Below are 22,392 nucleotides of genomic sequence, written 5' to 3'. Positions count from 1 at the left end.
AGGTACACATGGATCCAAGACCTGAAAAGAGGCATTGCAGTAAACTGGGAAAGATTTTGCCCCCTTAGAACTCAGTTTTCAAGAGAATCAAGAAATTTAATAATTGATCCACAAAAGATCAGAACTCTGATACCAATCTTGGGTCTCCCATACTCCTAAATTGGGTCTTCCAAGCAAAATCTGGCATAGTTCCTATGGAGACACTTGCAGATACCACAATTAACCTTTTCTGTTACAGCAAATAATGCGTACTGCCATGAAGTACAACCTGGGCCTGGACCTGAGAACAGCTGCCTATGTCAATGCAATTGAGAAAGTCTTCAAAGTCTACAATGAGGCTGGCCTGACCTTTACATAAAGAGGCTGTTACCTCTCCTTACTGTTCCATCCCTCTTGCCATTAATGTACCCTCTCTCTTCTTGAGAAAGCTTATCACAAGTTTACATGTAACCACAAAATTATCTTTTCTTCTGACATTATAGTGGATCTATTCTCAATTATTTCCAGTCCAAGCTAGTCTTTTTTTACAATAATAAAAAAATCCATGGATTAGGAAATTGTATACAAGTATGTATCTGAAGATAACTATTCATCTGCACTTGTGGGGGCTGTTCTGGGTATTTCACCTGCAAAACAAAATGGTACATTTTATGTATGAAAAAGTGGTCTTGCCACCTGAGCCACTTCACAGACTTCAGATCAGATACTGTACTGGATGAGCACTTAGCTCATTATTACTTCATGCACTTTTGTTTAATGATGTAATTTTAGCTTTGGCACTTTCCATAAGGCCTTGTATGATCAATGCTGTGGCATTGTCACAAGGAAGAATGGGCCTCCAGCAGGGATTAACTTTGATAGGAGTCTAATTTTTATTTTTAGTAAAGCTTCAGGCCTGATTCTTTTTAGGCAATGTTTTTTCTTTAACTGTGCTGCTATTCTAGGACTGCCTTTTATTGCTTGTTCAAGCTAGACTATCACCATGAATTATGTAGAGGTGACAGACTATTTTTATAAGCTGACACTATTGAGCAACTCTAGTTGTTTTTAATCAATTATCTACATAACTATTCTGATTATAGTTTATTTCCTCTTTTTTTTTTTTTTCTTTTTAAAAAGGGATACTCTGAATTTGGTAAACAATCATACTTCAGTTTTTTGGAATTCTTTTTCAGTCTTTTCAGAGGATTTCTGAAAATTTGACACTGCCTCAATGAACAACTAAAATGAAACAGAAATCATTGGCCAAGCTACAGAGGAGCTAGGATGCTGCTATAAACTTAGTTCACTGGCTTAGCACATGCAGCATTTTTTTGTTGGTTTTTTTTTTTGTGTCATTAGGAGGTCTTGAAAGTTTTGAACATAGAGTACAACAAAATGGACCTCAACACAATATTGGATCAAGCACAGTTTTTAAGATGTAAGGCTTTTGTCCAGTGGAGTCCCTTTGAAGTGCCAGATGTTATTTATGTAATAAATATGAATGTTTTTTTTTAAAGACAACTAGTCCCTCCCAGAAACTCATACTTTTTTTCTAACTACTTTGTAACTGCATGACATAACCTGGAGAAAAGAGCAATTATTAAAAAAATTGACTTTTCCAAACCTACTATGCTGGTGTATTACTGTTTTCTATTTAATGCAACACCTTTCAGTAGTTCCAATCAATCTGTCAATCTTCAGAGCACACTCGTTAGTTCATTACAAGCTTACTGATAAGATACTGTCTGAGTTATCCTAAGAGGTTCCCTAATACAGATCTGTCTCTTGAACTTGCCTGTCAACAATACTTTTTAAGTTAGATATATTTGGTAAATAATTTTAAATCTTTACTGTCTTCTCAAATTTATGTGAAGTACTATTCTAGTAGTTAGCCAGGAGCAATAAACCTGTGTGGTACATTAATTAGTGGCTTACTCCAACATATATGCTGATACCTAGGATTAAAAAGTACTACAGGTCATTTAAGTGCACTGTATATGTACACCAGCATTTTTTTTTTAATTGTAAAATTTGAGCATGAAAGTACTACTGTGATCAAGGTACAGATCTATAATACAAGATCTGTATCTTGGGATCATATTTTTCAGTGCAGGTTTTATGTAAACATTTATTAGAAAGCTTTAAGTTTACCAACAACAGCACTAAGATTTTTAACAATTTAATGCTGACAAAGTGTAACCCACTTGCATCAAAGCTTTGAAGCTAAAAACTCAAAAAAAAGTAGTTGTATTATTGAAAAGAGACAACCTTAAGAGCTGAGTTGCATTATCCAGCTGCAAATTCATTGAAAGCAAAGTACTGTAGAAATTAAGAGACTCGTCTCCAAGTATTGTTCTCCCTCCTCTTCTCCCCTCATTTCTTCTACTCTTCAGCTAGTGAAGCACCTCTAGCATGGCTGTGCAAACTTGAAAAATAGGATGCTTTCAGTGTTGGAGCATATAAAAAGCTGATATTGGTAGCTAAATCGGCTATCTCCTTCCTCCTGCTCACTTGGAAGGAAAAAAAAAACCAAACCAAAAACCCAAAAGCTGTGAAAATCCTGAGTTTTCCAAATCATTAGAGTCTTATATTCTTGCAGACCTACATGTTAACATTTTTTTTCCCAGCACACCTTGAAAGAAAGATGAGCTCATCTCTGCTTTTACCAAGCACAGAGATGAGCCCTTAAGGTTGACTGGATTTCACCTCAGCCAACTTGACTGCCATAGTTACTGACCTCTTGTTAATAGAGTCAGGGTCAGTGAGCTGCAAGGCATGAATCTGAGCATAGTATAAAGAGGAACTGGGCTACTTCCTATCACAATTAAGATTCTTGAGGAGATTGATGCTTGGAATCTGACTGAAGAGTTGAGCACCTCAGCTGATTGCCCTTTGGTTGTAGCTAAACTGAAGAACCAACCTCTCAGTGAATCCAGCCATGTTCTAGTTAACAACACATCCCTGCTCACACTCACATGCCACTAGATATTCACCAAGAAATGTGGCAGGGAGCCAGTCAATACCCCAAGTTATATTTTAGCACACATTTGAGCCTGCTATGGACTACACATACTACCTAGAGCAAAATGCATCCTTACTACAGCAGGTGTTTGTAGTTTCTTATGCAATATGAAGTGGTGATTATGTAGACAGTTTGCATTGAATACTCATTAAGCACTCAAACTGCAAGTGAATTTCCTATGGTTGGCAACTAATGCTTGGAGTTTCATGCCTCCTGTAAACCACTGAATGCAAAAAGAATCTCTATTACACAGAAGAGCAAATAGAACAATCATTTTTCATACCAGCAGAGAAATCAGACCTACGTCTGTTCTCATTGGTGGCAACTATCACCATCAGGAAGAAGCCCTACAACAAACCCAATTTTTGCTGTGAATTTCAAGATGCCAAGTAAGTGACCTCTAAACTACTGTTAGTAATGGAGTCAGATTCTTTACTCATTGCAATAGCAAACAATTTCTTCCCTTCTCACTCCCAAGTCCATGTGCATGCTGTGTTTTTTGTTTGGGTTGCGCTGTGGGTTGTTCAGATTTTGTTTGGGGGTGGGGTTTTTTTGTTTGTTTTGTTTGGTTTTTTAACAGCCCAGACTCTCATTCTTCCAGCTCCTACTTGATTACTGTCCCTGGGTGTGTTAGGCAGAACCCTGCAGGCAGAGTAAATGTCTCCAGTGCCCTGCTGCGTGCTGCGTACGTCATGGGAGCTGTGTGGAGCTGCTGAAGTTGTCCCACTGGGTCAGCTCATGCAGTGTTCAGTGGTGAGCAAAGTTCTCTGCTGGCAGTAATGCCTTGTTGTGCTCTTTGTACTAGTCTGAGTATCACAGTTATCTTATCCAGTGGTTATGGAGACCTTAAACACATCAGCACTGTATCTTAACTGCAATTTTACAGATCAAGCCAGAAATAGGAGCACAGTCACAGGTGCATGGGTGTTTACCTTGTATTGAAGTGTCTGTTTAGGTGTTCATCTTTGTGTGCACAAACAATAACCATGATTCATTGACAAAATGGACAAGACCAACTCACAAGTCCTTGACAGTGTGCCTACTCCAAGTCATCCCTTACCTTGTAAAAAAACAGGGTTTGTCTGTGTCACAATCATAGCAAAGCTTCAGCTGTCTGTTCTGTGATGCAATCCAATCTTTCTAGACCAGTGGTTGCAAATGTTTTTATAATGTGTTAACCAAATGATTTCCAAGGAATACATGCAAGCCAGGTAGAGAGTAAGTATTTCCTTTATTTAAGAATACATATGATAGAAACTTGTTTACAAAAATTTCAGTGCTGTTACATTTTTATCTTCACTGTCCAAAGCCTTTGCCCCATGAAGTCGCTTGATTTGCCAAATTTTTTACAGTTTTCTCACCGGTTTCAGCAACTTTGTAGACTTCATCAAGAGCTTTGAAAACAGAAAAACAAAGGTAGCTGTAGCATCACTTCAATATCTTTTCCCTTTACCACCTGGGGTGGAAGAAAGGGGCAAGGAAGGGCTGGGGGACCTAACTGGGGTTTCACTGACATTATTGAATTAAATAGAAACATGACCATACCTTTCTGACCAGCATCCTTAGCCTGTTCCACTGCTTGCTGCACAGTCTGCCCCACCGTGTTAACTGGAATTAGAAGGAAAACAAGGGTAAATCAAACAGTCTTTACCCTTCCCCTAAACTCAGTAATCACCTTTTAGAAGAGGTCGTTAGATGTTTCAAGGCTAGAAGATGAAAAAGTATTCTGTAAGGATGGGCACCTTGATCTTGTGGGAGGGAGATGCTATAGGAAGTTGGCTGTAGTTCCCCACATTATCATGTGTCTCGGTATGGACAAAGATTATGGACATTACCACTTCTGTCACCTACAGTGTCAGGAAACAAATCCTAGTAGAGAATTAGGTGCAATGCAACCTTCCTTTTACTGAGCCTATCTAGGAACTGCAGGGAGTAGGCTTGGGCAGTTTGGTTGGTAAAGATTCTCTTGCCAAGTGCATAAAGCTTGACGTTTGCTGTCTGAAGCAACGTGCTGTAAGAGCAGCACATCAGAATCTAGCGAATAGACCAATACTGTCTCTTGTAGCAAGAGAAAATTGTATTCCATAAGAGACAAGTTTTAAACGCATGGAAATGTTCAATAGAGGAGACTTATTGAAACATGAAGAGCAAGATAAATTACTGTCTTAAAGTGGAGGAACTGCAGCTTGGAAAATAGCAAGAAACCTCTGGGTGATGTTTCCAGTACCTATGACTGGAGAAGTCTTGCTCACAAGAGTCAAATAGAAGCTTGGTACAAATGGCCTTTGGCTTAATCTGTATTTTATCCCTGCTGGCTACCAAACACTACCTTTTAAAAAACATTGGCATTCTGCACAAGAGACAGCAAAGTGGGGCTGAGTGAGCAAGACAGATTCCATGTGGACTTTGCATGAGGGAGAAGTGCTGAAGTGAGGAAGGACATCTAAGTGGACTGGGAGTGTCTAGAACTTCAAAGGTCTCCAGGCTTGGATTGAATGGCTCTTCAACAATAGCTGTTTCATTAAGTATCTTGTAAAAAAACAGTGGCCTATTTCACCAGGGGTTTTGTAGGACACTTGAATGCTTAAAAAACATGCTAATCGTAATCATGCATCATCTCTTGCTGTAGTTTCCTAATTGCTAAATTATGTACATGGTTCCTGAGGTGTGGCTAAGGGAAATCCTTCCCATAGCGATCACAGCTGAGTTTGTGGTTCCTTTTAGGAACCATGGGGTATGTTCTAATTTTGGATACTTGCAAATCCCAGTTCTGCCACTCTGCACTTTGCAATGGCTCACAAGACTGTGCCTTCAGGATACGTGTAGGCATAACTGAAGTAGTTCAGAGATAGATTAACTGATAGTTGCAGAACCACCAGTTGGACAGTGATGTTATAGTTTAAAATCTGGCATAAAATCTCTTTTCATTTACATGGGAATTTGGAGGGTCTCTCTATAATGCTCCCAGGAGTGGGTGCAGTACTGACAACGATGTGACACAAGTTCAGCATTATGTGCTGTGTATTTGCTGCCAGTCATCAAGGTACACACTGATGGTACAGAGGTGGCCAAGGTCAGACCAGTGTCTGTGACCTCCAGGATCCAGCTCCAGGTGGAAGAGCCATGCTGCAGCACAGCATTTGCTGAAGGTGTGTGCAAGGTGCTGGCAAAGGCCTTCAGACCACTGCTGTCTGAAGAACTGGTTCGGGTTTAAGTGCCTAGGACAGAAGGGGAAGGACTGATGCTGCTATTTAAATATTTTGCACTTACGTTTACTCCTAAACAGTTCAATCAGCTACTTCTCAGCTTCTTCAAGATGACTAATGCCACTAGTACAAAGAATCCACATCAGTCTTCTGGCATAAGAAACAGAAGATAACGTTTCCCCAACATTTAAAAAAGTTTGGAACAAAGACCCTCCACAAGCCACGCATTTCTAAGGCCGCTGCACAGCGAAAGCAGAATGAAGAAGTTCATTTGAAAACAAAAATTGATGGCTACCCTCCAATTGCCCATGCCCTGGTGTTTTTCTTCCACGCTTCAGCATAAAAATAGTTGCTTAAGCCCAGATTCTTTGGAAAAGGGGGAACTGGGTGGGGGAATATGCATCTTCCATCTTCAATGGAATCAAGGATGGGCAGAAAATAAGATACAGGCTTTTCTCTTGCTTAAGTGGGCCCATAACCTGCAAGTAATATTTCTAAGATTGCAGCAGAAGTCACAGACAAAATATCAGGTTTCAAGAGAAAATACAAAACAGTCTCCACTGCTCATGTACTATACTAAGTACAAACATGTCAGGAATCACACTGGTGCAGATCCCTGTTTGTGTTCAAGTGGCACTAACAATGGCTTGTTATTTAAACTCAGAGCTAGTTCAGCAAGCCTCTTCATGGGGGTAAACTTGACTCAGGTGCCCTGAGCCCCTGCAACTGCAGTTGTGCTTTTTCCAGGGTGTGTGGCTGCAATACCAACAGGGCTGGAGCACTGACAGGAGGGCAGAGCTGGCTCAACTGCAAGGACTTGAGCAACACCGAGTGCATCCAAGACCTCAGAACTTCAGGAAACTAATCCACTAGACTACGATAAAATCTGTATTTACCATGGCTCTTCATGTTCAGAAACAAAGCCCTAAATACACAGCCTCACCTCCCCTCTTGACTTTCTGCTGTCAGTGCATCACCCAGACAGTAAACGCCAGAGTGGGAGAAGTTATGGGGAACCAATGGTTAATATCAGTCCTTCATTTCCTACAGTGTTAAAAGGGTTGGGAGATGGCAGGACCCTGACCCCAGCCTGGAGGAGAGGATCTATAGGGTTCATGCCCAAGTGACAGGTTTGCTGCCAGCTGCAGGGGTGGGCACAGGGCATACACATGAGGACACGGGAGGGGGAAGCAGGGATCTGTATTTACCTGTCACTTGTGCAGCACTTTCTGCTTGTTGCGTGGCTTCCTCGACGAGCTTCTTCCCAATCCCAAACATGGCTGTGCTGGGTTCTCTCTCTCTGCAGAGGGTGGGTGAGTGAATCCCTCAATTCAGTTCTGTGAAAACATTGAGCAACGTGCAGCTTTTTATAGACAAAGCAGGACTCCTCCCAGTAGTTACAGGGCAAATGCAAACTGGAGCAGGGAAAAGCCATGAACCCTTGTAGGGTGATTAATACACCAGACATAAAAGGGTGAAGAGACATTAGTGTTTATTATGGTTTTCCTCCCCAGAGAGAGGGCGTGGATTAATCAGCACAAGTTTTCCATAGCGCAGGAATGAAAGCTTTGTTTTTCCATGTTGAGGAATTGGTAAACAGCGTGCATGCCACAGCTGTCCCCACCAAAGGCTCCCGAACCCGTGCCACGGGGGGGGGGAACAGAGGCAGGCACAGCCTGTCGGGAGATGGGCAGAAAAACATTGCATTACAAAACACTCAGCTGAGGAATTGCTTAAACCAACTTCGGCATTTCAAAACCTTACATAGAAAAGTATCCAGTTTCAGATGCTTCTTGCCCACGGTTTTGTTTTTTTTTTTTTTCCCCGCTCCAGTGGGACTTAAACTTCATGGTTATAAAAAGAAATGGGAGGAGCTAACTCTGCTTTTTAAAGTATTTGATAAAATCTTTGTTGTGTTAGATTAAGCTCATAGTTTTGTGGTGTGTCAAAGTTAATATTTTAACCCCTCCTTTCCAAGCCTGGCTTGGGAGAGCAAAGAGGGTAGGTTTGCACCCTTGTATCCTACCAGGGAACACTCACAGGACTCAGTGCAGCCCTGGGGGCATAAGGTGAGGGCTGGTGGGGTCCAGCCCCACAGCCTCTGCATGCCCTCATGGTGTCCACCCACCACCCAAGGGCTCAGCTGAAAGGCTGCTTCTCCCAAGAGCTTTTTCACCAAAACACCAAAGTCACAGGTAGGGTTTTTTTGTTGTTTTGGTTTGGGTTTTTTCCCCCTAATACTTAGGGACTCTACAAAAAGCCCCACTGCCACCACCCTGTTCCCCAGGTGTGCAGCACCGTGGGGCAGTGGGAGGCTGCCTGCCAGGCACAGATTTCCCACATCATCCAGGTTCCCCTCCCAGGACACCGAGATGCCAGCCAGCAGGCCACGAGCTGCTCTCACCACAACCAACCAGGCATGGTTGTGGGTTTTTTTTTTCCAGGATCACCTGCTTTCTAGCAGAACTACTTTTGTGCCCTTTCATGCTGTGGAGTGGGGATTCACTCTGTTTAGCATGTAATCATCACTGAGAAAAGGGAAAAAAGTGTAACCTACCTCATAACAAGGGGTTTATTCATCAGACTTACCTCCTGCTTATAGGTAACACCACAACAGGCTCTAGGAATATCACTCTTCATGAAGTCACGTAACTTCATTAACAGCAATTTATCTACAATGTCTCTTCAAGTATTACAGTAAAAATGCTGTTTTATTCCAACAACTGCAGTTTCTTGTTGACTACAAAATGCTGCTGTATATCAAATATTGTCTGAAGGGTTTTCTGTGGGAGGGGAGGGTCTTCTCAGCATTATTTTATCTTCTGACACCAGGGGAGGGATTACTTATATCTGAAAGCAAATTCTACCGGAATACATTCGCACAAAAAAACCCAAAGGGAAAGTAATAATTTTGGTTTTAAATTACTGTCTTCCTTAATGTCAAGTCAAGGTGTGTTGACAAAGTCCAGAACTGACCTAAAGATGCAGAAAAAGCCCTGAGGTGTTTCAGATAACTGAGAGCAGAATCTGGCCTGTGGAAGTTCATTGCACATCAGCTGAGTAGTAAATACACCCATTGTTCCCTCTAATATCCTTAGTTACTCATAGCTGGCCTTGCTTGCAGGAAACAGCCATTTCCCAGTCCTGCTCAGCTGTTGTTCCAGCTACTGATAGGGAGAGATGTGTGAAGGCAGTGAGACTCAGAGCCAGCAGCAGGTTTTCCGTATTTGGCAAAGTGACTGTTTACATTGTAAAGAGACACTAGAAATACCCCTCCTAATTCTATCCTGACTGCAAAGTTGAAGGACAGTTCCTTGCTCCCATGTTCCAGTACTGCTAATCCAACTCCTTTTTCAAAACCCACATCATCATTAGCTCATGAGCAATTTCCATGAGAGTAGATCAGGACAGCACCAGCCTTTTGACCTCCCAATTAACATGAGTTTAGAAATAAAATTACAGAAACAATCCTAATTATATTATAGCAACATACTGTAGGTACACACTGAATTGTAGTGCTAGAGAGAGTATGTGCCATTGCAACACTCCTTACAAACAGGTGAAGGTTATGTTTGCCTCACAGGAGTGAAAACTTGTAGCATTAAAACATGCCACAGTTTTCAAATATAAGAAGGACCTGTTTTCTGTTAGTACATACAGGCTAAAATTAGAGAAGAGCAGTGAACAGGTGTAGTTCTCTGCAGACACCAGTTTTCCTCACATACATTTATAATGATACTGGAGTGCAGTCAATGCCAGAGCTTTTGCCATCTACCATCACAACAGCATGTGTCTCAGTAACTGCATTTACCAACTGCAGAGGAGCTCAGGAGGTGCAGGTGCACAGCACTGTGGCTTTATAACACAAGCCACCCCTCTAATCAAAGCTGACAAGCCCCGAGCATGTACACATCCTAAACTCAACTACCACAGGCAAACGAGAGCTGAGACCAAATCTGGTGTCCATCACGATGAGCACAGGCTGTGGGACACTCATACCCCAACCTGGCTGAACACCCCCACCCAGGGGAGCACTAAAAGCAGCTCCACACCAGCACCAACCCCCAAGAGCCACCTCAGCCTCTCCCATGGGGTCACACCCCACTGCCACAGCACCCAGGCTAGGGGGGGGGGGGGCGGCAGAAATCACAGTGCTGGGAGCAATGCCACAGCAACCACATCACAGTCACCTGGGCACGAACACAACACACCACCAGCATGACTTCCCTCGTCCCTTCACAGCCCACTCCCACCTGCCCACCATGTCTGCAGCTGGGATCTTCCCCCAGACCTCTCCCACAGCCCCTTTTATGGGCTCAGCAGCCCCCACCCAGGCAGAACTGGGCATCCCCAGCTCAGGTGTGGGCAGGTTTCAGGGAAGGGCCCCTCCAGCCTAGCCCTTATTTACCAAAGCTTGCAAGGTTTCAAGGGAAGGGGTGATCTATGCAACTGGTAGGAGATGAATTGAAAATGTGAAAGGTGCTTTTGTCCCCAGTGAACCCAGTGCTGCCACAGGCTTTGGGAGCAGACAGTGCTGGCAGCTCCAAAAAAGAATCTGGACAGCATCAGACAGTGGATCCATTCATAACCAGAGGCTCCAGGGAATGGTTGGGTAGTACCCCTCCAACATTGTTAACCCAGCAGTCGTGGTTGCTTGGTAGTATGAGGGGAGCAATGCAGAGGGTGGCCCAGCTTGCTGAGGGTCCCTGAATCACCCATCCCAGGAATGATGCTGCTGCTGTTGCTGCTCTTTGGGAAGGAGCAAGGCTGGGGGAGATCACTTGACATTTTTTCAGGCCATGGCCTACTGGCCTAACACGGGCAGAACATGCAGCCATGGCAGCTTCACCCCCAGTACATGTCAGAGGCATATGGAGAAAAGTACCCAACACAGCAACAGCTTATTCGGCTTTTTGTTGTCCCCGTGGTGCTGCAGTGCCAGGAAATTCCCTGTAGCAGCCCCCAGCCCATGGAGAGCTGAGAGAAGCCTGGGGTCAGGGACAAGGAGTGTGACACAGGGGAGGGGAAAGAACCTGACTAAATACAGAACGGGTAACTTGGGAGAAGAGGAAGAAAGGTAGGGAGTTAGTCCTAAAGGACAAGGGAAGGTGTGTTTCATAATACTGCCTGAGTTAGACATGCAAACAAAATGGCAGCTAAGGCCACGAGCATGAAAGCAAGAGCAGGGAAAATGGTGGGAGGGTGAGTTGGTGCTGACAGGCCCTGGGGAGCTGCTCATGGCGAGGGAAGCAGAAGAGCAGTAAGAAAGTGCTCAACATCTGTGGGTTCTACACAGCCTCTGCTCTCCCAGCTTAGACAATTAACCACAAGGCCAAAAAATGCTCCAGGAGCTCCTGGTTTCCTGGACTAGGCCTGGGAGCTGCAAAGAAAGGAATTAAAAAACAGAATATGTGAGCAGTTACTAAATGGGGAAAAGTAGCTACTTATAAAACAGGGTTGTTTGCCTGAAATTCCTAGTAATTTCCTATCCAAAGGGAGGTTAAAGCAGCATCACGGGTGTGTATGTGTCCTGCCAGCACTGGCAGTGGCTGAGGGGCTGACACACAGCAGGAGAGGCTCCTGTTAGGCCAGGGCTGGTGGGCAAAGTGAAAAGGGCTCATGGATGGGAACTGCATGGGAACCAGGCCAGGACACTGTCAGGGGGAGAGGCATTTAGCAAAAAAGAAAAAAAAAATCACCTTTGAATTTTACCCCATGATGAAAAACAACAGATGCAAAGACACATTTCAGACAGCTCAGATCCTTGATAACCCACAGACCATTAATCATGGGATGAGAGTTTATGTCTTCTTGGACAAAGGAAGGACCTGAAGGTGAGTTTTGACCAGTCTGGTAAAATCTGTGCCCCTTGAGCCCCTGTCCTGCTGAGCTGTGAGGGGGAGATCTTCCCCACTCCCAGAAGGGTCTGTGGGGTGTCAGAGTGGGGCAGGGGATGCTCTCACTGGGCAGTTCAGCCAGGCTGGCACATGAATCCTCTTTCCGCAGCATTTCACAGCTCAGGCAGCTGCTAGCACACCCAGGAGCAAATCTGAGGAAATTTGAGAACTTAAATATTGGATAATTTCACACATCTCTAGGGTTGATGGCACGAGCTGGTAGGAGCATCAAGGATGTCTGTTTTTGCTTTTACACAACACCTGGAGTCTTCAGGCAGGATGAGAAGGCATGGTTCTGTGTTGGGACACAGCTCTCTGTGCAATGCACAGGGGAGGGACAGCCCCAAATTCTCTGAGGCCAAAGAGCACTGTGAATAAGGCAGTGACCTTATTTGTGGAGCAAAGTGCTGAAGTTTAGACCTAGACATGACTCAGACTCATGGGTGCCTATGGCATCCACCCTCAGGATAAGAGATGTGAAATGAGCTGATCAGGCTCCTGAGACCTGTACCAGAGCAGCAAGGGGGCTGGGTCACATCCTTGTGCCAGGGACTGGGCATCAGGAGCTGCATTGTGGTGCACCATGGCCAGATGGAGAAAGACACTGCTCCTCTCCTGTGACAATGGATGACCTCCAGCTGTCCCTCCAGTGCTGGGCCAGAGCAGAGGGCAGTGACAACTGGTGGAGTTACACTGAAGATGTCTCCTGTGGTTGGCAACATAAAAACCACGCACCAGGGGCTGTGTTCCCCATGCAGAAGCACCAAGAGTAGAGCCAGCCATTTAGGGGGGTAACAGGGCTTACTGGCAAAAACCCCATAACTGTGCGATTACTTTTTTTTTTTATTTTTTTTTTTAATGTAATATGAACTGAGAAACAGTTTGAAGGGAAAAAAAAAAAAAAAAAAGAGGTGTGATGGAGACTGTTGTATGAGTGTATGGACCACTATCACCCTCAAACACAGCACCAGTATCTGAAATGCTGAGCCTAAAGAAGAAATTTTCTCTGAAGATTTCACCATCAGGGAGGTAACCATGGAAAGTACTAAATAATTAAGTACTATTGAGGGTTGCCCAGTAACTGAGAGTGCAATAGCCCAACGCTTTTTCTGTGAGCTTGTACTTGGGTAAATATTAAGGCTTTTAAAGCTTTAAATGACAGTGAACATTGCATAGGGACACTGTGCAAAGCCCTGGACTATGTTTACCTGCAGATGGTCTATCACTTACAGCTTTTCAGTCTGTGCAGTCTTTGTACAGATTGTGGTGGTGGTCTCTGGGTTCAGTGGTGAGTCGGTCTCTTCTAGGACTGCATTCACATTTCCAGAAACCCTGCTCAGCCACAGCTCTTGGTCAGCAGGTACGAGAGAATGGTATCTCCAATTGGCCTGGGTTGCCCTATTTCATTATAGCCAGATCATTTGGTTATGCTTTGGTGCCTTTGTAAGGCAAAGTACAGACTTTTCACTGAAATAAGGCTGGTAAAGCTTCAAACCAGGACAAAAAAAAAAAAAAAAAAAAAAAAAGAAAAGAATTGAAACATTGCCTAGCAATGAGAAACACCCAGAGGCCAAAGTAAGAGAACTTAATGTGAATAAGTGGGTATTAGTACCTTCTTTTGACAGAGGCAGCACTAAGTGGGCACCCTGTTAGGCTGCAGCAGCCTCTGCCCAGCAAGCAGGGATCTAAAATAAGTATTTCCACCTCTTGGGCAAGAAGATTGCCCACTTGCCTTTCACCATGCCTCCATCCTGGAACAGGATAGCCTCTGGGAGCAGCAGCTGCCCCCCAGCCTCTTGGGGTTGGAGCTGCACCCAGCTACCAGGTGTTTTCAGCATTATCATTAATGTATTAGGATAAAGGGTCAGATTTTTTTCCTCCATGAAATTTAACAGGAGGTGTGTTGTGGACAACAAGAAAGCTAGTCTGGAGGGAAAGGGGGAGGAGCAGACACTGAAAGTCCCATTCCTCGGGGCTGTGCTGCAGTTTCCATACATCTGCCTGCCAATCTGTGAGATGATTCAGGACTCATCTCCCATTCAGGATGGTCACTGACCTCACTGGACTTCAAATGAAAAAGCAAGAGATCTGCAAGTCATGGTGCCATCCTTCACCAAAAGCACAATCAACATAACAGGGTGATATAAATCTTAAAATAGCTTTTATTTATCTTAATCTGAAAATACAGCAAGGGGAACAAACAAGCAACTGGCATATATAATATAATTGTACCCTAACTTTTGATTACTGGAAGGCAACCCAGTTTCATCACACAAATGTCCTGGTGTCCTGGAGTATGAACAGTTTCACTGGTTTTGTAAGGACACTCAGCAAACGTGCAATAAGCCTTGTGCTGTTGTAAGAGCAGGGCAATAGTTTGCTGAAACCTTATGAGCCATTCTGAAGACTGTGAACTGTTGTCACAAGATGTGCTAAAAGATGTATTTTTTCCCATGTAAAAGATGAGGTGGACCTTTTGCCTTAACATTTTCTTTTTGGAGAAGGAGAAGTTATCCAGATCGCAAACAGCTTTCATTTTTCTACACAAAAGAGAAGGGAACTGCAGACCAGGGAGATATTTTTACATGCAATGCTGTTTGCTTAATTTAGCATCATTTCTTAAATCCACATTTTTTTCCAAAACCAGCCATTGCTTCTGCAGCTTGTCCTGTTGCTTTTTCTACCCCATCTTGTGCTGTCTTGGAAGCCTTGTCAATAGCTGCAACGAAAAAAAGAAAAAAAAAGCAAAAAACTTGAAAAATACACCATGGTTTAGTATTTATAATGGAAAGGGATGTGTGAAAATTATTAGATTCTAAAAATGTAGGGATATGCCTTTTTTTTTTTTTTTTTTTTTAAAGGGTTCTCTACAGGAGATTGTCCTGGTTTGGCAGAATGTATTTGGGATGGGCTGCAAATTAGGAGGGGTCACTTGACATTTCGGGTGCTGAGTTAAAGCAGCATGGGACAAAGCTGAAACAGATTGATCATGGTATGCATGTAGCCTGGCTGATGGAGGGGTGTGCTTTGGGCTAAAGAAGTGATGTGAACACCAGGATGCTTGGGAAAGACAACCTTATCCAGTGATAGGGAAGGTGAAGGATGCTTTCCCCTTTATTAATTTCTCAGCTGTGTTTTTGAGGAACCACCAATGAAGGCTGTGCTCAGGCATGGGAACCCACAGCAGAGTCTCACCAGGTGGGAGGAAACCCTTATAAACAAACCACAGCCTCTCTCTTCTCTGGGACCCCAGCTGTATTTTGGCAACATTTCTGCCTCCCCATCTACATCAGCAAGTGCCCAAGTCCTGTCTTCTCATCACATGATGGAGCTGCTGAGGGTATCTGCTCTAAGGAGGTACTGCCAACTTCTCTTGGCTTTTGTTAAACATTTTAGACCCTGGAGTTGCTAATTCTCCCCTTGTTCTTTGAAAATTACTAAAATTAAGTGAGAGCTGAGCTTAGTTTTCAGTTTAACCTCCAGAAACAAGGTGCTGAGGGCTGGTGTGGACCTGGATGGACCCTGTCCTCCAGGCTGGGTAAGCAAAGTCCTCAAGTCCAGGGTGACTCAGTCCTCAAGAGCAAAGTCTTGTCTGTGCTGTTCCCACAGGTTTTCTCTAATGGAAGCAAAAATCTGTGTGCCATGCATGAGATTTGGTGGCCAGGGGGAAATCAGCTATTGTGGTACATCTGCCAGTAAATGTATGGAGTTACAATGGAGCAGATCCTGAAATCCTCTCCCACTAGATTTGTAAGAGGCCAAAAATTGCCAGCCCAGGGCTTTCAGACTGAGAGCACCTGCAGGACAGAGGGGAGTGTGCACTGCCTGCTGCTGGCTTTGAGCTGCTCCATTGCTCTTGATTTTCACTTTGTTTCTCTTACCTTTCTGGCTTGCATCTGTAATCTGGTTGACTGCATCCTGGGTAGCCTGTCCCAACGTGTTTGCTGCAATTAAAGAAAACAACCACACACAAATTAATTAATTTCCAGATGTTTCTATTTATGCTTATAGGAATTCCCTGTATCAGCTGGATTTTCTGCCTGGCAAGAGACAAGGCTGGCATGGAACAGGCTGAAGCTCTGTACTTTGCTTGTGGGCACCCTGGGAACTATGTGTGTTGCCAGAGCAGCTTGATATGAGATTAGTGTTCACCTACCACTTATGGTCAGCTGAACAAATTGAGGACAGATAAGCAGATAAAATAAAAAGGAGATAAAGTAGCAAAGATTAGCAGTGAGTTTGAATGATGACGTTTAGCTGCAGGTTGCTTATTTTACACTACACTTGCTTTTATTGATTTTTCTATCTTATTCTGCTTGGAGCAGCTTGGCCATCTAGCAAGCATTTTCTTTGCAGGCTGGTTGGGAATAGTACCTTTTACCCAAATGGAAACAAATGCATTAAACAGAGCAGGACCAGAAAAGGGAGATTGTACAAACAAGATATAAATAGAAGAAGAGAAGCAGAAGGTAGAAACTTAATGGATCAACTGCAGAATTGAAAACATTAAAAAAGTGAGATGCCATGTAATTGTAGAGAGTTTATGAAAGAGTGATAGCCATCCCATCACTTTTGCTAGAAGCAGGTACCTCTCGATGGAGTGACTATACTCAGGATGACACAAGGACTATTTTGTTCTTCAGAAAGGCATATTAATGTGTTTCTTGATAGACTGCACAGTTGTTCCCAGGTGTTTGAAAGCTTACTATAAGTCCAAAGAAATCAGTGAGGTTATTCACATATTCCAGCTATCCAGCAAAATGTTTGCAGGATCAGAATCCAGGACTGGTACAAGTTATACCCTGCTATGAATGAGCTCACACAAACACTGTAAAATGCTAGCAAAAGCTATACATATATTGACATTTTTCATTTAAAGGAAAAGCTGTTATTCATTGGACTAAGAAATTAGTTTCCAATGCACAGTGCTTGGCCCTACAACATAGGAAGAGGTCTAACAGAAATATGTGCAGGTATTTTGTTTCAAGCCCAGCGAAGTCTGGTGGTTACTGCTGGAGAAGAATACAACAGAAATCTACTTATATTGCTTGTTATAAACTATCCATTGCAATCAATGTAATTGTTACCAGAAATCATTTATAGTCAAGTGGCAAATGTTTATCAAAGGTTAACGCCAGCTTCCTAAAAGGAGAGCAGCTTAAAAGCCTCTACAGACCATGAGAAAAAAACATGTTTTCTAAATGCTAAAAAACCTAAACCCAAACCTATTACTACCAGAACAGGCATCACTGCTCTAAAAATCCCCACTAAATTTAAACCTCTGTGCTGCTTGGGGAGTTGATGAGGGTTGGATGATGCTCAGCAGCCTCTGTAGGAGCTGTGGGTAGGGGAGTGGAGGTGGTTGCCCAAGCCAAAACAAGAGCTGTGGCCAGCCTGGGGCCTTCTCCAAGAGAGGGTTAAAACTTGTTCCTAGGAACTGAAAGAGAAGGAAAAGCTCTGTCCTGCTAGCACCACTGAAGCCAGTAGTATAACTACAGATTGTGGCTTCCCCAAGCAAAAGCAGCAGCCAAGCACCCCCCACTGTACAATGATAATTAATCTTTCTTACCAGCATCTTTTGCTGCACCTTCAGCCTGTTCTTTCAGCCCCTGGAAGTTTTTACCTGACATTGTGCCTTCTGACACCTGTTAAAACTCCTCTGCTTCAATAAAATTAAGCACCTGGAGATATATAGCGCATCTGTGAGGGGTGTCTTGACCTGTCCTGGTTTTATACACGTGCCAGAAGACCTGCTGATGCTTTTGGGGGTGTTTGGTACAATGGGTGGAGTTCAAATGTGAGCAATGAGAGTTGAAAATATGCACAGAAAAAGCAATTTATTTACCCTCCTCAATGAGAGGGTGTGTCCGGGTGGAGATTTCTGCTTCATCACACTGGCTTTGTTTATAAGTTTGTTTGCTTTTTTCAAATCAAAACCACAAAAAAACCTGTTCTACCATCACAGAGAAAAAAACACTAAACTGAGATTTATAGAGAGAGTGCTGGAAAACTACTGAAGTAGCACAGCCTGGGCAACAGCAACTTCTGTCCCTGCCAGGCTGGTTTCTTTCCTCCTCCTCCATCCTGAGCTGAACCTCTCCAGAACAGAAAACAGCCAGACATCATTATTTTTTTAGCAGTTTTAATCACAACCCACTTCTTTTGTCAGGTGTGGTACTTTTGGATGGGGAGCATTGTAATTTACTTGTGTTTTTATAGGAAACTGCGAATCTGTTCATCTTTCTATTGTCTGCTCAAGTCAGATTGCAAAAGCCCAGCATCACTGGGTCAGGCAGGTAACCATTGCCAGCAGTTCTCAGGGACAAGGGGAAAAAAAAAGTTAGAAACCCCACCTTTTCCTAATGTTGCTTCATATTATGGGTTTTGTTAGTACAGAAATAATGTATAAAATAATTTCCTAGCATAACTACATTAATTAGAGTTTCTGGCTACAGCCTCAGGCATTTCACAAGTTTCCAGTTCTCTTTAGAATTTATCTTTTCTGCCACCCATCTCTAGTACAAAGGAAGCGTACAAATAAACTACTGGCAGTCGGGGGCCAAAGGGATTGCCAGCTTTGTGGGGTTCAGGTTCCTCATTGCCACTTTTCAGGGTACAATTCACCTTGGTTCAGCTGTTCATACTCACACCCATCTTCACCTTCAGGAGGAATGCTTTGCATTTGTTGAGCAATGGGCACCATGCTGTGGATAAGCTGGGGTGGGAAGTGACAGTGCTTGTAAATTCAGTTCTTCATTAGTACCCAAGTGAGGAGGAGCAGCAGAAAACAAGGCTGAATGCATTCCTCAGCTGCTCCTATTCAGCTTGTCATTACAGAAACCTCTTTTCAACCCCTGCACCACTGGCACCACTTGTTTATTGTTTCAAACAGCAATTCTCTGTCTCCCTGGACAGGTCAATTAGGATTTTAATTACATATTCACATCAGCTATCTTTTTCAATTCCTTGCTCATTTTCTATTCAGAATGATTTTCTCATTTGGATTCACAAAAACTCAGATGAAAGACACCAGCAAATATGCTGGCATTTTTTGGACTAAACCCCTAGCACAGACCTACTTATCTTCCTTGCCCAAACCCAAGAACCTAGCAACAACAGAACCATAACAAACAGACAGATTTCAGCTGTTCTCAGCTTCCTTGGCCAGATCTCTGCTGCCTCAATTATCTTTGTGCAGAGTGCTTGTGAGAGCAAGGGAAAGCCTGTCCAGCACCCACGAGACATCTTGTCATGGCTCTAGAGGGGACATGCCCAGGCACTGCTCCAGCAGCAAATACCTTCCAGCTGCCCTCCCAGCCATTTTTTCTGCTGCTGGGTTTTCAGCTCAAGGGTCCTGCTGGTGCTGGCTGGAGTGGTCTGCTGAAAAGGAGGAAAAAGGTTTTCAGGAAAACGTTGTTCTCCAGCTCTTCTCTGATGGCCGTATCCATTACTCCAGCTCCAACCATTATCATTCCCAGAGGAAACCTTTGTCTGTCCCTTTGGGCTCAGCCTCTGATCTGTGCCACTGCTTGCTCTGTCTCCTCCTCAAAACACCAGGTGGCCTGAATCTGTGAGGAAAGCCTGCACCACTGTCAGCATAAGAGCATGACTTCTCATCTGATGTAACCTTATTCTTATCATCAACATCGTTGCCCTGATTCCAAGCTGAAAATAAATAAAATTTTAAAAAAAAAAGCTAAGAAAACAAATTGAAATGAGGAGGCTTTGCAGCTCTGCAAAGCCACATCAGAAAATTAATGGCATGTATTGCATCATCTTTAATCACTTTGTGAGATGAAATTACTTTTTAACAGCTAACATGAAGCATTTGGAGCTGATGTTGGATATAGCTTAGTGTTCAGACATAGAAAGGGTGACTGACCTTAACCAAAATTAAAATTTGAATTTCATCCATTCAGAAATTTACATCAATTTGTCCCAGTTTTCATTGTGTTCTGTTATGAATATTGAAACTACTAACACAGTTTGGATTGACTGCTGCTTTTTGTAATAAAGTATTTCTCTAAAGAATTCAACCTTGAAAGGTTATAGACCTCTTGGCTTCTAAAGGGAATAATATAACAAGAGAAACAGCTGAAAGCTTTTTCTGCAATTTAAGTAATAGTCGAAGTCACATTTCTAATTATAGATCATTGAACTAAGTGACTTTATATGGCTTTAAATTCATTCCTACACTGATCCAAGTTATCTAAGTTATATATTTCATTGTGTGCACACAGGTGGTGGTCATGGGCTTTCCCAGGCCTCTTCCAAGTGTCACAGGAAGTGTCTGAGCTCCTGACAAGCTGGATGGCACTGGCCACCCAGGCACTGGCCTTTTCCTGTGACCACCTGGATTTCAACACACTTGGGGCTGCCCTGGGACACCTGTGGCTATATTTTCCAGAAAGTCAGCTTTCATATGCACAGGCTTCTGAAATGCTGTGTCTCTGGGTTGGTAGGAGTTAAGCTATTCTGAATGTATGGGTGAAAAAATGAGCTCCTTCAAGAGCTATTCCTCCTCATGAAGTCCAGTCTTTGCTCTGATTCTTTTTCTGATTCTTTTGTATGCTTTTTGATAGTCTGTCACTCTTGTCAGAGAAGATCTAACCATCATGTGATGGATCTCACTAGCACGTATTGTGGAATTGTTCCTTTTGCCATTGTCAGTTCTAGATCATTGTTGTTTCACAACCAGAAAAAAATAGATATTGGGCAGGATATTATGAAGTATTTTGAAAGCTAATGCCATAATACTACAGCCTATGTGCTTCTTGTCTCCTGACATCTCTGCAGCATTCACCCAAAGGTCCAGCATCTCAGTATATCTTGTATCTAGTCCTGTTCTTACCAGGCATTTCCTCTTTCCAAATGGGTCTCCTGGCCATGTCTAGGTGTAGTGCCCAGTTTCTGCCACCCTCTGGAGATGAATACCAAAACACAGGGATTTTTGTGGAATCTCATGATATCCTGCAGCTTGAGTATTATTTACACTTATGAGGCAAAATAAATTATGTTCCAATATAGAAAAAAAAAGTGTCAAAGAGGGGTTTGTGGGGTTCTGTATGTTTTATGGAGAACAGCATTAAAAAAAACCCCAGACTTTCACTTTTGTATCAGGTACAAAAGTGAGTTCAGTTCAGTTTTAGGACATGCATTATGCAGATGCAAAAATAAGACTTTCAGATGAAGTGGTATTTTAAGAAGTGTATTGTTACCTGCTTTGCATTTAAATTAGTGAAATGAATGTTAAGTTATTCTGGAGAGAGCCATTGCTTTCTTTTCTGCACTCTAGACAAACATCTTTGAAAATTAAAGTGCCTGCATGCCCTTTAGCCCTTGGTCAAAACGTAATTGTGGGAGGAGCTCTCAAAGCACCAACTGTATTAGAACAAATCACTTAATAAACCTTAACTGCAGTTTTATGTGGTAAGTAAGTTTCGCTGTTACAAGGGAAGGAAAAAAAACCCCAACATTTTTCAGCATTTTTTTTGTCACTTGTATGGTAAAGTTTAGACACCATTTGGCAGTGGCTTCTCCTGACTTTCTGGATCATCAGCAGAGGTCTGAGCACAAGCACCCCTTGTCACATCACTGGGGATAAACTCTGGCCCTGCCACAGTGGGCACAGGGCACTGCCCTGTCACAGAGGGATTAAATTATCAGTTTGGATGAGAGTGGTATCACACATACAAGGCTCCTTAAATAATTCACTGTGTAAAAGAAACAATTGATTGCCCAGACAATGACCTGGCAGCAAAAATAATTTGTTTGCCTCCATCAGATTTTACCTGGGGCAGGGGGATTCCCAGCATCTTCCTTATGAAAGCATCCTCTGCCATGGGATGTTTTCTGATGCATTTCTTCCATCCTTCCATTTTCCATTTTTCTTCCATCAACTCTTGTTACACTTACCTGAATACTCATTAAAAGTGCAGACTTCTGTTCCATGCAGTGAACCAAACAAGGTTTAATTGAATGATTAGCAGATAATCTTTTGGCTCTTTTGCTACAGATCCTTCTACTTCAGAAGAAACAAGGGTTTCCCTTCCTTATCTCAGACAAAGGGGGTTCAGACAGGCACCTCTGCTCCCCAGCTGGTACCAACTGGTCTGGGGAAGGGAGGGGAAGAGACAGTGGCTCCCTGAACCATTAGGTGGACACAGCACTACCTTGTTCCCACTCACTGATGCAGGATGCTCTTGTGGGAGCTAACCACATCTCCTGATCTCTATCTTTTAGTCTTGTGAGTGCCCTGTGCAAGATGCATAAACACTCTTCCAAG

General features: G+C 43.2%; 3 protein-coding genes across 3 annotated transcripts in view; 1 reads left to right on the top strand and 2 right to left on the bottom strand.

The window, feature by feature from the left end:
• GLUD1 (glutamate dehydrogenase 1) overlaps positions 1-1,609 on the top strand; it is a 28,039-nt gene extending 26,430 nt beyond the window's left edge. The window contains exon 13 of the mRNA XM_071749271.1: positions 239-1,609. Coding sequence (XP_071605372.1) covers positions 239-358 — 120 coding nt within the window. The 3' untranslated portion in view covers positions 359-1,609. The remainder of the gene's footprint in view (positions 1-238) is intronic.
• Positions 1,610-4,221: 2,612 nt separating this feature from the next.
• On the bottom strand, positions 4,222-7,635 carry LOC139798500 (adipogenesis regulatory factor-like). The gene is made up of 3 exons (XM_071749273.1): positions 7,419-7,635; positions 4,550-4,612; positions 4,222-4,398 (listed from the first exon to the last, which is right to left on the bottom strand). Exons 1-3 carry the CDS (start codon positions 7,486-7,488, stop codon positions 4,301-4,303), a joined length of 231 nt encoding a protein of 76 aa, XP_071605374.1. The 5' UTR covers positions 7,489-7,635; the 3' UTR covers positions 4,222-4,300.
• Positions 7,636-14,251: 6,616 nt separating this feature from the next.
• On the bottom strand, positions 14,252-17,827 carry LOC139798496 (adipogenesis regulatory factor-like). Its single transcript, XM_071749264.1, has 3 exons — positions 17,677-17,827; positions 15,989-16,051; positions 14,252-14,826 (listed from the first exon to the last, which is right to left on the bottom strand). Exons 1-3 carry the CDS (start codon positions 17,735-17,737, stop codon positions 14,720-14,722), a joined length of 231 nt encoding a protein of 76 aa, XP_071605365.1. The 5' UTR covers positions 17,738-17,827; the 3' UTR covers positions 14,252-14,719.
• Positions 17,828-22,392: the final 4,565 nt, after the last annotated feature.

Source organism: Heliangelus exortis, chromosome 7 (assembly GCF_036169615.1).
Source record: "Heliangelus exortis chromosome 7, bHelExo1.hap1, whole genome shotgun sequence".
Classification (NCBI taxonomy): domain Eukaryota; kingdom Metazoa; phylum Chordata; class Aves; order Apodiformes; family Trochilidae; genus Heliangelus; species Heliangelus exortis.
The sequence above is the reverse complement of the archived record's forward strand: the minus strand, read 5'-3'. Positions and strand labels throughout refer to the sequence as shown.